Raw genomic sequence first — 13,325 nt, forward strand, 5'->3', positions numbered from 1 at the left:
TCCAAAATAGGATTTTTCACCAACTTAAACTTCCTTTGTTAAATCGGTAATTTACTGACTTGCATGCCAAATTTTTTATCTGTTCCATAATGCTGTATAAGGATATTAAGTCTATCAATGCTCGTGCAGACAGAGGTATTAAAATAAATATCTTTACTTCTTAATTTCATTTTTTACCCTTATTTTATTCAATTTATCTTGACCCTGCTATGAATACAATATGGTTTTGAAACTTATGATCTGCAGGGCGAAACTGATTAATTTTTAAAAAAATAATGAAAATTCCGCGTTATACTTTTAAATTGTCTGTATTTTAATTAGGCTCAGTTTTCTGCCCTTTGTACATGTAATTTTGAAATACCACTGAAAGGGTCATGCCGTCTATTCTTTGTCCATCCAGCATGTACATATGACTCGTATTTAGCACCATTTCGGGCTCAAAATCACTCATTGGTATCTCCATTAACACTTTCCCAGCTCCAATAATCTTATGTAATTTATAACTTTAAAATTAGTATCATCATCACTATCATCAGCGAGTATTTGCCGAATGAAATCATAATGAACCATGCTGTGAGCAGACATTTTTGGTTAACTAGGTAGATCTTATTTTAAACACGCATTTGTAAAACTTTCTTCATGAATGGTTTCAAACTATGCCATAATGCTTATTATTGGGCACGTTGTGCTAATTAAATTTAGTTTCACAACCATTCATGTCTCTCCATGCACATGAATTCATACAAATTTTACACGATTCACACAATAGCACACCCTAACAGCATCCCCACGTAAGTACTTGACATATCGAATGACTTTCCTGCAAGGACTCTGTTGCTCTGCCAATACTTCCTGTTTGTCATGTAGAAAATAAGCTACATTGATTTCTGATTAGTGGTTATTGTTTAATCTGGACTGGAACAAGCAATAACCACAAATGAAAATTCAATGTAACATATATCACCGTGCAACAAACCGGTAGCGTAGCTTTCAAATCAACCAAAGGAGTCAAAACACAATCCGGAGTAGAACATTTTTGTGAAAGTGGTTATTAAATGATGAGTAAAGTATTTTACATGTGGAACACATTGGAATGTATGCTGAACATACCTCAGGGTTAAGATAATTAGCATGGAACAGGGCAGGAAAGCCATATTACAAACCATGATATTTTGTGTTATCTTGTTGATGGTGAGTGGGTATTCTCAAATAATCTGTTTCGTTTTTACTAATAAACATGAGTGCCTGTGACTGCAAAAGCTGTTTCAGACGGATTGTAATTTTACAGAATAACAAAGCAACTAATAATAATTATTCTTGGCTGCTAAAGGCTAAAATAACATGCATATGCTAAGTATCGTTTTGTATAAATTCTCCATCTCTTGTATCGATATGTGAATCATTTCAGCAGAAGTATCGACGCACTGAATCGATTCACCCCTAGTGTACTGTACGAAATAAAAAATAAAAATAATGTTTTTTAAGCCACTCATATTTTACCAAATTTAATATCCTTCATACAACTAGCTCTAAATCTGCTCTGCTGATCATGCACTATACAATCTGAACACAGAATTGTTATTTGTTATGTCATTAGAAAAACCTACAAAGCCTCTCTAACAACATATCTTTGTAATGATATTGTCAAATTCCCACTTACCTGTACTGAAGCATATAATGTGTGATTTGCTCTCCATGATCGAGTGGTTCTGTCCAAGTAACTTCAAATTCATTACTTTTAAGCACCTCAACAACAGGAATTTCAGGCGTGCCAGGGATACCAGCTGCAAAATGATGTGAGGGTATGTGGCAAATCTGTGTTTATTGTAGAGACACAATAAAATCATGACATCATTGAAATTATTTAAGTTAAATAAGCAGGAAAAAAGCAAGAATACATTTTTTTGTTGCATTAAATGATCCTAGAAAAACAATTAAGACTGCACTGAATGATCTTTATATGGTGCACAACTTGCAATTGATGTACATATGCACATGCAGTGTAAAACCCTAATGAGGCTAATGGAGATCAAACTGACATTAAGGTAAACATTGCTTCACTGCAACTATTCTAAAGAGCAATTATTAAAAGATATTTTTTCATAAAATCTGAACTGATCATAGAATTACTTTTAATGTTTGACTGCTCCAGTGGCTAGTGGTCAGAGCATCCACCTTGGATGTGGGAGGTTGTGGGTTTGATCCCCGGCCAAGTCATACCAAAGACTTACAAAAATGGTACTAACAGCTGCCTCTCTTGGCGCTCAGCATTAAGAGGTTAGTGTTAGGACTGGTCAGCCTGGTGTCAGGATAATGTGACTGGGTGAAACATGATGCTACATCTCTGTGGCATGATGCCCCAGTGCTAGACATCACTATAAACTGCCACACTGCAGACATTGTTGCGATATGACTGAAAAAATTTAAAGCTACATTAAAAATCTAAACACACGGACACCTAAGAATAAACCAAGAATAAAGCAATAATGGCAACACACCATATACACTTACTTAGAGTCCAGGTGCACACATAGACTCTAATCTACAATCACATAATGCACCAGTATATTAGTGTCTATGTTGCTTGTTCTGTTGGTTTCTCCTAATAATCTGCATATACTCGGATCTGCTGGTGCATTATTCAATTGTAGATCTGGGTTTATGTTCATTATACTGATTACTCCTAACAAGCTGCAAAGACCCAGATCTGCTGGTGCATTATGCGATGGCAGATTTGAGTCTGTGCAGTTTGCAGCTGGACTTGACTTATAAGCACGTATATATGGTACTTACTTTGAGTTTTAAATGCAAATCTGTTATCAGAAGGCCAGAGGTAGATTGTTTTACTCTTGTAGATCACATTCACCCGAACATAGTAGACAGTATTTGGCTTTAGATGCTCAAGAAGTATATAAGACAGGGTATTGTTTTTAGTAATCTCTGGTATACTTCCGTAACCTTGCCATTGTGGTTCTCCTTCCTCTGCCTGCAAGACAAAATACAAGAAATTCAAAACAAGAGTCCCCGTGTAGACCGGAGATCACTCACCTTGCTAACAGAATTACAGGGCTCATGGTACAGCCAGATAGACAAAACAATGCTATAATCCCCACCCAACACATATATGCACACTGGAAAAATAAAATTTTATCTAAATGGAGTGTACATGTGAAAGCATTGATTGTATTGTCAAATTAAGGATACATCCTGCTCATAAATGTAAGTCTACAATATGTATCTGCTTTTGGTTCAAACTGTCTGTGGTACAAACTGTCTGTGGTACAAACTGTCTATGCCAAAAGTTTCAAAACAAGTTCTATCATTTTATTTTCTTATGATCAGGACATGTCAGTGAGAGGTATTTTACACATGCAAACATTCTAAATGGTTCCATAACTGACAGCTATTTGTATGTACCATATATACTTGCTTATAAGTCGTCAAACTACAACTCAAAGATCCTGATCAGAAGTAGCATAACGCAACTGCAGATCAGTCATTCTTGTTTGTTCTACTGATTACTCATAACAAACTGCACAGACCAAGATCGGCCAGTGCATTATGTAAAGGCAGATCTGCGTCAATGCAGTTTGCAGTTGGACTAACTTTTTTAAGTGAGGATATATGTTAAACAAAACATTATTCTATTTAATTACCATGTTATACATCAAGGAATTAAATTATGCCTGCTTAATGATATAATCCTAAAAGAATTCCTTGAAATACTCACCTCAGCATATTGGAAGTTATTCCTCATGATGCTGTCATCATCAGGTGACCTCCACGACAATGTCAGTGAAGTATTGGTGGCAGACTCTAATGTCACATTTCCTGGCAACTTGAATGTGCGGTTTTGGACTACTGGACTCTCACTGATAAAATTACCATTGGTTTGTATACACAGAACCTGCAACATGTAAGTGTAACTACAATAGTCTGTAACATATAAAAATAACTACTATTTGTCTGTACACACAGAACCTGCAACACATAAGTGTAACTACATTAGTCTGTAACATATAAAAATAACTACTATTCGTCTGTATACACAGAACCAGCAACATATAAATATAACTACTATTGGTCTGTATTCACAAACCTGTAACATATAAATACAACTACTTATTGTCTATATTCACAACCTGTAACATATAACCACTGTTGGTCTATATATACAAAACGTGCAACATATAAATATAACTATCTTTGGTCTTGCATACACATAACCAGTGTTTTATCTATAAATGACTTCATGTAAGTCATTTGACTCATCAAGGCAAAAATCTGAGTCAAAATCCAAACCTACAAGTCCTATTCAAGCCGATGATCAGTCATTAAAAAAATAATTATATCATTTAAATACACAACAAAAATATTACTTATATACTGTAACTAAAGTCAATTAGGCAATTCCCTTGCCAGAAGCATCTGAACGTTCTATATTTGTTAAAAATCTTGATGGTTTCATGTCATCAGAAATAATCTGAACATATATGAAAAGCCATTTATTGTTTTCTATGTCAGTGCTTTCATCTGCCATTGCTGTCACAAATGATGAATTGTGTAGGTCACGTATAAGACTATCCTCAACAATGTTTGATTGGCTCTCCAGTAACTATGAACAGGTAGTAGCCGAGTCATACTGATTGGCGGAATTCTTCAAAATGCCAATGGCATCAATTTCTTCAGCCATTAAGTCGTGTATTAAATTAAGAAGATATTTGTAATCTGAAAAAGAGATGTCTTTTGGCAACCCAGCATGCATTGCCAGTGTACTCTTCTGAAAGTTATTGCGTTTTGCCCATTTGGTCATGTAGGTTTTCTTTAGTCTCTGTACATATATGGCAAAACATAAAGGCATCTTCACTGTCACATTCTTCACTTGACTGAACTTCTTTTTGAAAACATAGCCAGCTGTATGTTTTCAACTATTGCTCCACAAAATTACATATCTTACGAGTAACCATTACCTCATCTTTAGATGATGATGGCTCCAGTGGTTCGATAACAATAATATTATCATCAATTGGTTTATAATGAAGTCCAAATGACAATTTTGTTTGTTTTGGATCTATTTTAATTATTTTTTTGACATGGATCCCATTTTCAGTCAAACGCTGACAGTATCTTGGAACAACGCAAGGCATACAACGGAAATTGTTGGTTCATTGCATGACAAGGATGTGCATAAAATAATAGTTTCTCTTTAGAATCACTTTAAAATCACGTATTTATTTTCCCCCTATTTCTTGTGTGTGGTGATTATATGGTTCTAACATCCTGTTGCTGCCAATGATGTGACAGTTACAGGTCATATAATGTCAGCTCTAGGCTCCACATTCAGTTGTAACCCTATGTATTAGGATAACATTAGAGTAAGAAACCGATATGTGTGTGTTTTCCCTGTTTGGGAGAGTTGTAATTTAGCCAATAAAGTAGTTAGACTAAACATAACATTGGGATGCGTCAATTTACGTACCAGCAATGATATTTAGACCAAACCTTTGTGTTAATCAGCAAAACGTAACACTGGGGTATGTCAATTTACGTACCAGCGATGATATTTAGACCAAACCTTTGTGTTAATCAGCAAAACATAACACTGGGGTATGTCAATTTATGTACCATTGATGATTTTTGTGTGTCAAATCGAAAAAGTCTGCATATTTGACACATGACGCATAGGTAGATAAAACACTGCATAACCTGTAACATATAAATGTAATTACCATTTTTCTTGCATACACATAACCTGTAACATATAAATGTAACTACCATTTGTCTTGCATACACATAACCTGTAACATATAAATGTAACTACCATTGGTCTTGCATACACATAACCTGTAACATATAAATGTAACTACCATTGGTCTTGCATGCACATAACCTGTAACATATAAATGTAATTACCATTGGTCTTGCATACACATAACCTGTAACATATAAATGTAACTACCATTGGTCTTGCATACACATAACCTGTAACATATAAATATAACACTACCACTGGCCTGTAAATATATACACAGACTGTATAACATACAAGTATAAAAACCATTTGTCTGTATAGATAAGATTGCTTTACAATGAAACATCCTGTAGATATAATTTTACCACAGTAATAAGTAATGAATTGGGTTTTATTCCCATAAATGCCATATAAAAGGAAGGTATTATAAAGAAGGTTTCTATAGTGAGGGGGTGTTGTATAAAAACTACTTTCAAAATCATGTCCATTATGGGACAATGTCCCTAATACACAGATGATGGGTTAGGGCAGGTGCTTATTACAATTGTAATAGAGGCAAACAAGCAGATCAGCTGTGAAAATATGATTTCCAGATTTGCCTGCAATAATCATATTTTTTTCAATTTTTCTATTATTCCTTACATCAATAATTTAAGGGTCACTTCAGTAAGAATAATGATAGAATCATAACAGTTGGCAGGTCTGTTGATGAGTTTACCACAAAGAAGACCACACTATGCTAGCAGATCAGAATTCTATACTCCTAATAATCTACATAGGCCCAGATCTGCCAGTGCGTTATGTGACAGCAGTTTGCATTTTGTAAAGTTTGCACTTAGACTTGTCAAATAAGTGAGTATATACAGTACATGTAGTGCCTTTTACAAGTGCAAAAAATTTATATAAAAGCTTGTAAAAACTCAAGCTAAAGTTATGGCAGCAATAAAAATGACTTACAGTAAAATTGTACAGATGATCAGGATTAAGGTCTGTAATCCTCTTATAATATTTTAAATGGCCCTTGAACACATTTGAGTCTGTTTCCTTCTCCAGATGCACTCCTTCATCTGTCAGTGTCCACCATTTTACGCGATATTCAATGGTCTCCAGGGGGCCATTAGGATCCTGAGGTATAAACCAGGAGATGTTCACATTTTCTGGGGTCAATGTCTCAGCAGTCACATTACCCACAGGACTTGGCACTAAAACAAGAAAATATTTAACTCAATCATATTTGGCTATCCCCGTTTACAATTTATCATGGAGAATTTATCCTCATACTAGGCAACCCTGAAATCCAGACTGCCTTTCCTTATCCAGGCAATAGTCTCATACTAATCTAGCAGTGTCTCATACTAATATAACAGTGTCCCGTATTAGTCCCATACTAATATAACTGTCTCATACTAATATAACAGTGTCTCATACTAATATAACTGTGTCTCACACTAATATAACAGTGTCTCATCCTAATATAACAGTGTCTCATACTAATATAACTGTCTCATACTAATATAACAGTGCCTCATAGTAATATAACAGTGTCTCATACTAATATAACTGGGTACTGGGTTTTAGCCCTGATTCAGTTGCAAATGTTTTCTACTGACAGTTGTATTTAAACAGTCAAACCTGTTGTAATGACCACTCAGGAGACATTCTAAAAGTGGTCTTTTTAAGCTGATGATCTTTATAAACAGGTAAATTTGCCTTGATTTATGTATAAAAATGACTTTTGTAAAACCTGGTTTTTCATACAGTTTGTCCAATGTGAATATGTTTGCTAAAACCAAGAACAAGTTAACACAGAAAACAAGAAATCCGAGTTCTTCACATGTTTTGATTACATCAAAATAGTACAGAGAGTAAGCAAAGAGAGTTAATCTGGCCTGATGTATGAAATACATCTTATGAAAATTGCCATCTGATGTGTGATACAGAAACCATCAAAACAAATATGTAATTCACAAAAACTGTATATACATGCTTATAAGTCGAGTCAAATTGCAAACACAAAGATCCTGACCTGCCAGCACATTATGAATCGGCATATCAAGGTGTATGCTGTTTGTTCTACTGACTACTCCCAACAGTTTGCACAGACCCAGATATGCCAGTGCATTATGTGATGCCAGATCCGTATTTGATGAGTTCACAGTTTGACTCGACTTATAAGAGATGGTACATATATTTGAATATGCAACTCAGCCTCAATAATCCGACCAGTGTTCCTCTGAAATGTTTTGATTCTGGTACTCCCCAAAATTAAAACATTATTAATGGAAGGCTCATGTTAGAGGACAGGAAAAGGATATTAACACAGAAATGTTGTACAAGCTGAAAGTATTTTAAGTATGTGTGGGTCCAAATTTTCCCTTGGCCAAAAGAGCCCTAACAGCCCAATATAATGGCATGGATCTTACCTCCAGGTTTGGTGAGGAAAGTGATGGGGATGGACAGAGATTTCTCAAGATACTGTGCCTGATGATTACTGACTGCTGCATGGAGAGTGTAACTGGTGTATGGCTCTAATCCATCCAGAGTTACTTCCCTTGAATAGGACACCTGAAAACATTCCAGAAAATACAGTTACTGAATACCTGCAAAATCTAAAATGCAATATATTTCATAATTTTACTATCATCAATAAAGAAAATAAAAATAAAAAAATAAAAGAAGTTTTGATCACAAAATTTTGGGCAAAAAACAAAGGTGAATGCCTTTATTTTGGATATAGAAGATTCCAAAAAGTTTTATAGAAAATGGAGAATCCCTGATGTAGCTGAACCCATTTTAACCAATTTATTTAAAGCTTTAATAAATAAGTTTTATGTCTGAATGATTAAATCATCCAACTTCAGCAAATATCGGTATTAAAAAAGAAATTTAATGTGTTTGTTTGTGTGAGTGTGTTTATGTGTGTGTGTGTGTGTGTTACAAAGGGAGAAGGTTAAATAATGCACCAAAATAAACTGGCCCTAGTTTCATGAAACTACATAAGTTGTGTGTGTGTGTGTGTGTGACTTTATTTCCTATTAAATATAAGTACATGTAGCATCAGGTTGATGAGATTCAGGATATTATGTCATCGTAGAACACAGCATTAAATAATATTACAAGTTAAAAGGAGCATGCCAAATACAAATGGATTGTCTAACTATGGATGATCATAACAATACATCTTTAGATATATCAGAACTGTTTTCACTTAGCTTAGTACAAATCTTTCCATTCTATCAATGTTTACCTGGTGCTATTAAAGTTACCAAGCTAATATATGTACAAGTGATATCTACTGTTAAATAAATATTTCCTTTGTGCTTGGAATATATTTCATATTTTACATAATCTTTGCAATGAAACACTTTGAGCACGTTTAGATTAACAACAAAACAGGAAAATGTACACAGATTGTGACAACTTGTGTCTTTCTTGCTTTGTGATTAAATGTCAGTAATTATTAATAAGATTTAGTTACTAATATGAATACTTTTCTTGAGTAATATATGCTTTGCAATAAGCAGGTAACTCTTGAGACAAATAACGTTAAAAAGAGACTGGAGAAATACTGAGTGCATAAGCCATTTTTATTAACTTTTGAAGAAGAAAAAAACGTACTGGCCACACTAGTACCAATACCATAAAAGTGTTTTGACAGTCGTACACCGGAGTATAAGACTTATAACGTATAACCAATCCCAAGATATGTATCTTCTTCCGATGAGATAATTTATGTTTGTCGTTGCCATTAAAAGACCTGGATGTGTTATTGACAAATATAAGTTAAGTGAAATGTGTCAACAGAAGTTAAAGATAAAACTATAATAAATGACCAGGAGTATTTTTGTTTTATTGATTGACATGGCATAGTGCTACCATATGCAAGTTGTTGAAATCAATAAAATTTTATGAAGGGAGATGACTCATGAGGGCATGCTTGAATAAACTTAGGATGTCATGAAAAGATCAGATGTTTAACTGAGGGAAGAATGAAAATGTATTCACCAAACAACAGACAACGACAGAGTACTATGTCAAAAATAGAATACTTTATCAAGGATAGAGTACTTTAGTATGTAATGATTACAGTATTATGTCAGGGATAGAATACTGCTTCCTAGAATATATTATGATGTTAGGGATAGAGTAATGTGTCAATGATTATTGTCAAAGATAGAGTACATCTTCATAGAACTGAGTAATATGTCAGGAATAGAGTAATGTGTCAATGATTAGAGTATAATGTCAAGGATAAAGTACTTCTTCAGATAATAGAGTACTGTGTCAGAGATAGAGTACTTCTTCACAGAATAGAGTGCTATGTTAGGGATAGAGTACTTCTTCAGAGACTTGAGTACTATGTCAGGGATAGAATACTTCATAGAATAGAGTAATATGACAGGCAGGAATGTCAAAATTTTAGGAAACTTCTACCCATTACAGAGGACTAACAATGAACACATGGGCTCATATCGTTGTTTCCAATATAACAATCAGTCATATATGTAATACTAATAATAATGAGAACTTTGTATAGTGCCTAATCTTTAGAAACTCTAAGCACTTTACAAAATTAGACAACACCTATAACATAAAAAAACATATATAATGATATGATTACAAAAAGCAAACACCACGAAATTAGAAAACATAAAAAACATGCTGAAAATATTTAAGGTAGGAAACATCATTAGGTCTTGAGGTTTGTTCTTGCAGTCGAAATAGTGAGTTTTAAAAGCACTCTGTGTCTTTGGGTCTAAGTTCAGTGGGCAGTTCATTCCATGTTGCTGGGCTCTGGTATGCAAAAGAATGTTGTCCATATGACTTCGTTTTAATACTGGGAATAATAAGTATACGATTGTCAGAAGAGAAGCATAAGTATCTTGCTGGTGAGTATGCATGGGTGAGGATGGATAGGTATGTTGGACTGGAATCTGTCAGTGCTATATAATAATACAAAAATAAGTTGTAAATAGTTTAAGTATTGTCATTTCCTTTGGCCAATGACAGGGCAGTATTCCATTCAGTGAGTTTTACTTGCATGTTAAATGGGCACAATCAGGGCGATGTCTTGTGGCAGTGTGGGAAAATGGTCTGGCATTCCTTAAAGATATGATAGTAATCCAAACTTTGGATAGGCATCAAATGCCTAGGCTAAACATCAGTACCAAATTTATTATACTACGTGAAATTTACCTTGAAAAGTTAGCATTATTCTTAGATAGGTCACGCAACAAAGGAGAGAAGTGTTCTTCCTTGTACTGTTACATACTACATATATGACTAGTAAATTGTAAGCAATGATACAACCCCCAGTGATAATGAATAAATGCGCAAGCAAGACAAGCCTTGAACTGTAATCATTCTTCTATACAACCCCCTGTGATAATGAATAAATGCACAAGCAAGACAAGCCTTGAACTGTAATCATTCTTCTATACAAGCCCCTGTGATAATGAATAAATGCACAAGCAAGACAAGCCTTAAACTGTAATATTATTCTGTGTCTTCATATGAATTTGGAAACTGTCTTTTAAGTTGTCCATTTTATTAACATGGTTATTATCAATGGAAGGGCACCCAAATACCATGATACCCGTTGCCATCTTTAATGTCAGGGATAAAGTGCTATGACAGGGAGAGAGTACCATGTCAAGAATTGGATTGAAATTTGTTATCAACCTCATTCTTTGAAAATATCAAGTGTCCACACATTTTTGTTTATGGGAGTAGGCTGAAAATGTTCATAAGTCATGGTGAAAATTTGTGTATACTTGTAACCTTGGAAATAAAAATGTAAATTTGAATATGTTACCTTAGTGTCACATCCTTCACCAGAAGGGAAGCAGTCATTGTCCCTCATTGTTGTAGACATTCTCTTGTAGTAGATGGTGTACCTGGTGTCAGGCTTGCTCATATTCTTGCAGCTTCCTGGCCAAGTCATCTGATCCAGTTGAATATGAACTGATGTGTTGGTCAAATGGACAACAGTCAGGCTGCCTGAGTATGCTTTGGGAACCAAGCACTCAGAGTCTGGAATGTTATTAATGCCATAAATCTCCAATTATAAACTCATGCTCCATTGTAAACCCCAGGCAATTGGAATCTATAATATTACAGTAACATAAATCTCCTATGATAAACTCATGCTCCATTGTAAACCCCAGGCAATCCAAGTCTATAATATTACAGTACCATAAATCTCCTATGATAAACTCATGCTCCATTGTAAACCCCAGGCAATCCAAGTCTATAATATTATAGTACCATAAATCTCCTATGATAAACTCATGTGCCATTGTAAACCCCAGACAATCCAAGTCTATAATATTACAGTACCATAAATCTCCTTTGATAAACTCATGCTCCACTGAAAACCCCAGGCAATCCAAGTCTATAATATTACAGTACAATAAATCTCAATGATAAACTTGTTCTCCATTGTAAACCCCAGGCATTCCAAGTCTATAATATTACAATAACATAAATCTCCTATGATAAGCTTGTGCTACATTGTAAACCCCCGGCAATCTGAATCTAGAATATTATAGTACAATATATCTCCTATGATAAACTTGTGCTCCTTTGTAAACCCCAGGCAATCCAAGTCTATAATATTAAAGTACAATAAATCTCCAATGATAAACTTGTTCTCCATTGTAAACCCCAGGCAATCAGAATCTAGAATATTACAGTACCATAAATCTCCTACGATAAACTTGTGCTCCATTGTAAACCCCAGGCAGTCCAAGTCTATAATATTACAGTACAATAAATCTCCAACGATAAACTTATGCTCCATTGTAAACCCCAGACAATCAGATTCTAGAATATTACAGTACCATAAATCTCCTACGATAAACTTGTGTTCCATAGTAAGCTCTAGGCAATTTGAGTCTAGAATATTACAGTACCATTTTAAGTGGAGATGTGTTATGTGCTCCATTTTAAGCAATTAACACTCACAGTCTGAAACATTATATTACCATCAATCTCTTATGTTATGCCAAAATGTACCATAACCCATCTCCACTTTTATGTTATGCCAAAATGTACCATAATCCATCTACACTTTTGTTATGCTGAAATGTACCATAACTAATCTCCACTTTTATGTTATGCTGAAATGTACCATAATCCATCTCCACTTTTATGTTATGCTGAAATGTACCATAACCCATCTCCACTTTTATGTTATGCCGAAATGTACCACAACCCATCACCATTTTTATGTTATGCCAAAATGCACCATAACCCATCTCCACTTTTATGTTATGCCGAAATGTACCATAACCCATCTCCACTTTTATGTTATGCCGAAATGTACCATAACCCATCTCCACTCTTATGTTATGCCAAAATGTACCATAACCCATCTCCACTCTTATGTTATGCCAAAATGTACCATAACCCATCTCCACCTGCACATTCTTTTTTTTCTTTTGGAAATCCATTTCTGGAGGAATTATCCAACATGAAAACCACCCCAAGTTTTCACAAAGTATTTACGGATGACCTCAGAAACTTACCATATATATTAGCTTGTAAGATCAAATAAAGCTGCAAACAACAT

At 34.6% G+C, this 13,325-nt stretch overlaps 1 protein-coding gene across 1 annotated transcript in view; it reads right to left on the bottom strand.

Annotated features, from left to right (window-relative positions):
• Positions 1–13,325, bottom strand: part of LOC149786254 (proto-oncogene tyrosine-protein kinase ROS-like) — a 90,047-nt gene that overhangs the window by 53,594 nt on the left and 23,128 nt on the right. Inside the window, exons 11-16 of the mRNA XM_089976634.1 lie at positions 11,568–11,785; positions 8,176–8,317; positions 6,710–6,954; positions 3,731–3,907; positions 2,794–2,986; positions 1,661–1,784 (exon numbers count right to left, since the gene is read on the bottom strand). Of these exons, the coding sequence (XP_089832760.1) occupies positions 1,661–1,784; positions 2,794–2,986; positions 3,731–3,907; positions 6,710–6,954; positions 8,176–8,317; positions 11,568–11,785 (1,099 nt within the window). The remainder of the gene's footprint in view (positions 1–1,660; positions 1,785–2,793; positions 2,987–3,730; positions 3,908–6,709; positions 6,955–8,175; positions 8,318–11,567; positions 11,786–13,325) is intronic.

This window comes from Sinohyriopsis cumingii, chromosome 12 (genome assembly GCF_028554795.1).
Source record: "Sinohyriopsis cumingii isolate HCF-2022 chromosome 12, ASM2855479v2, whole genome shotgun sequence".
In the NCBI taxonomy this organism is placed as follows: Eukaryota; Metazoa; Mollusca; class Bivalvia; order Unionida; family Unionidae; genus Sinohyriopsis; species Sinohyriopsis cumingii.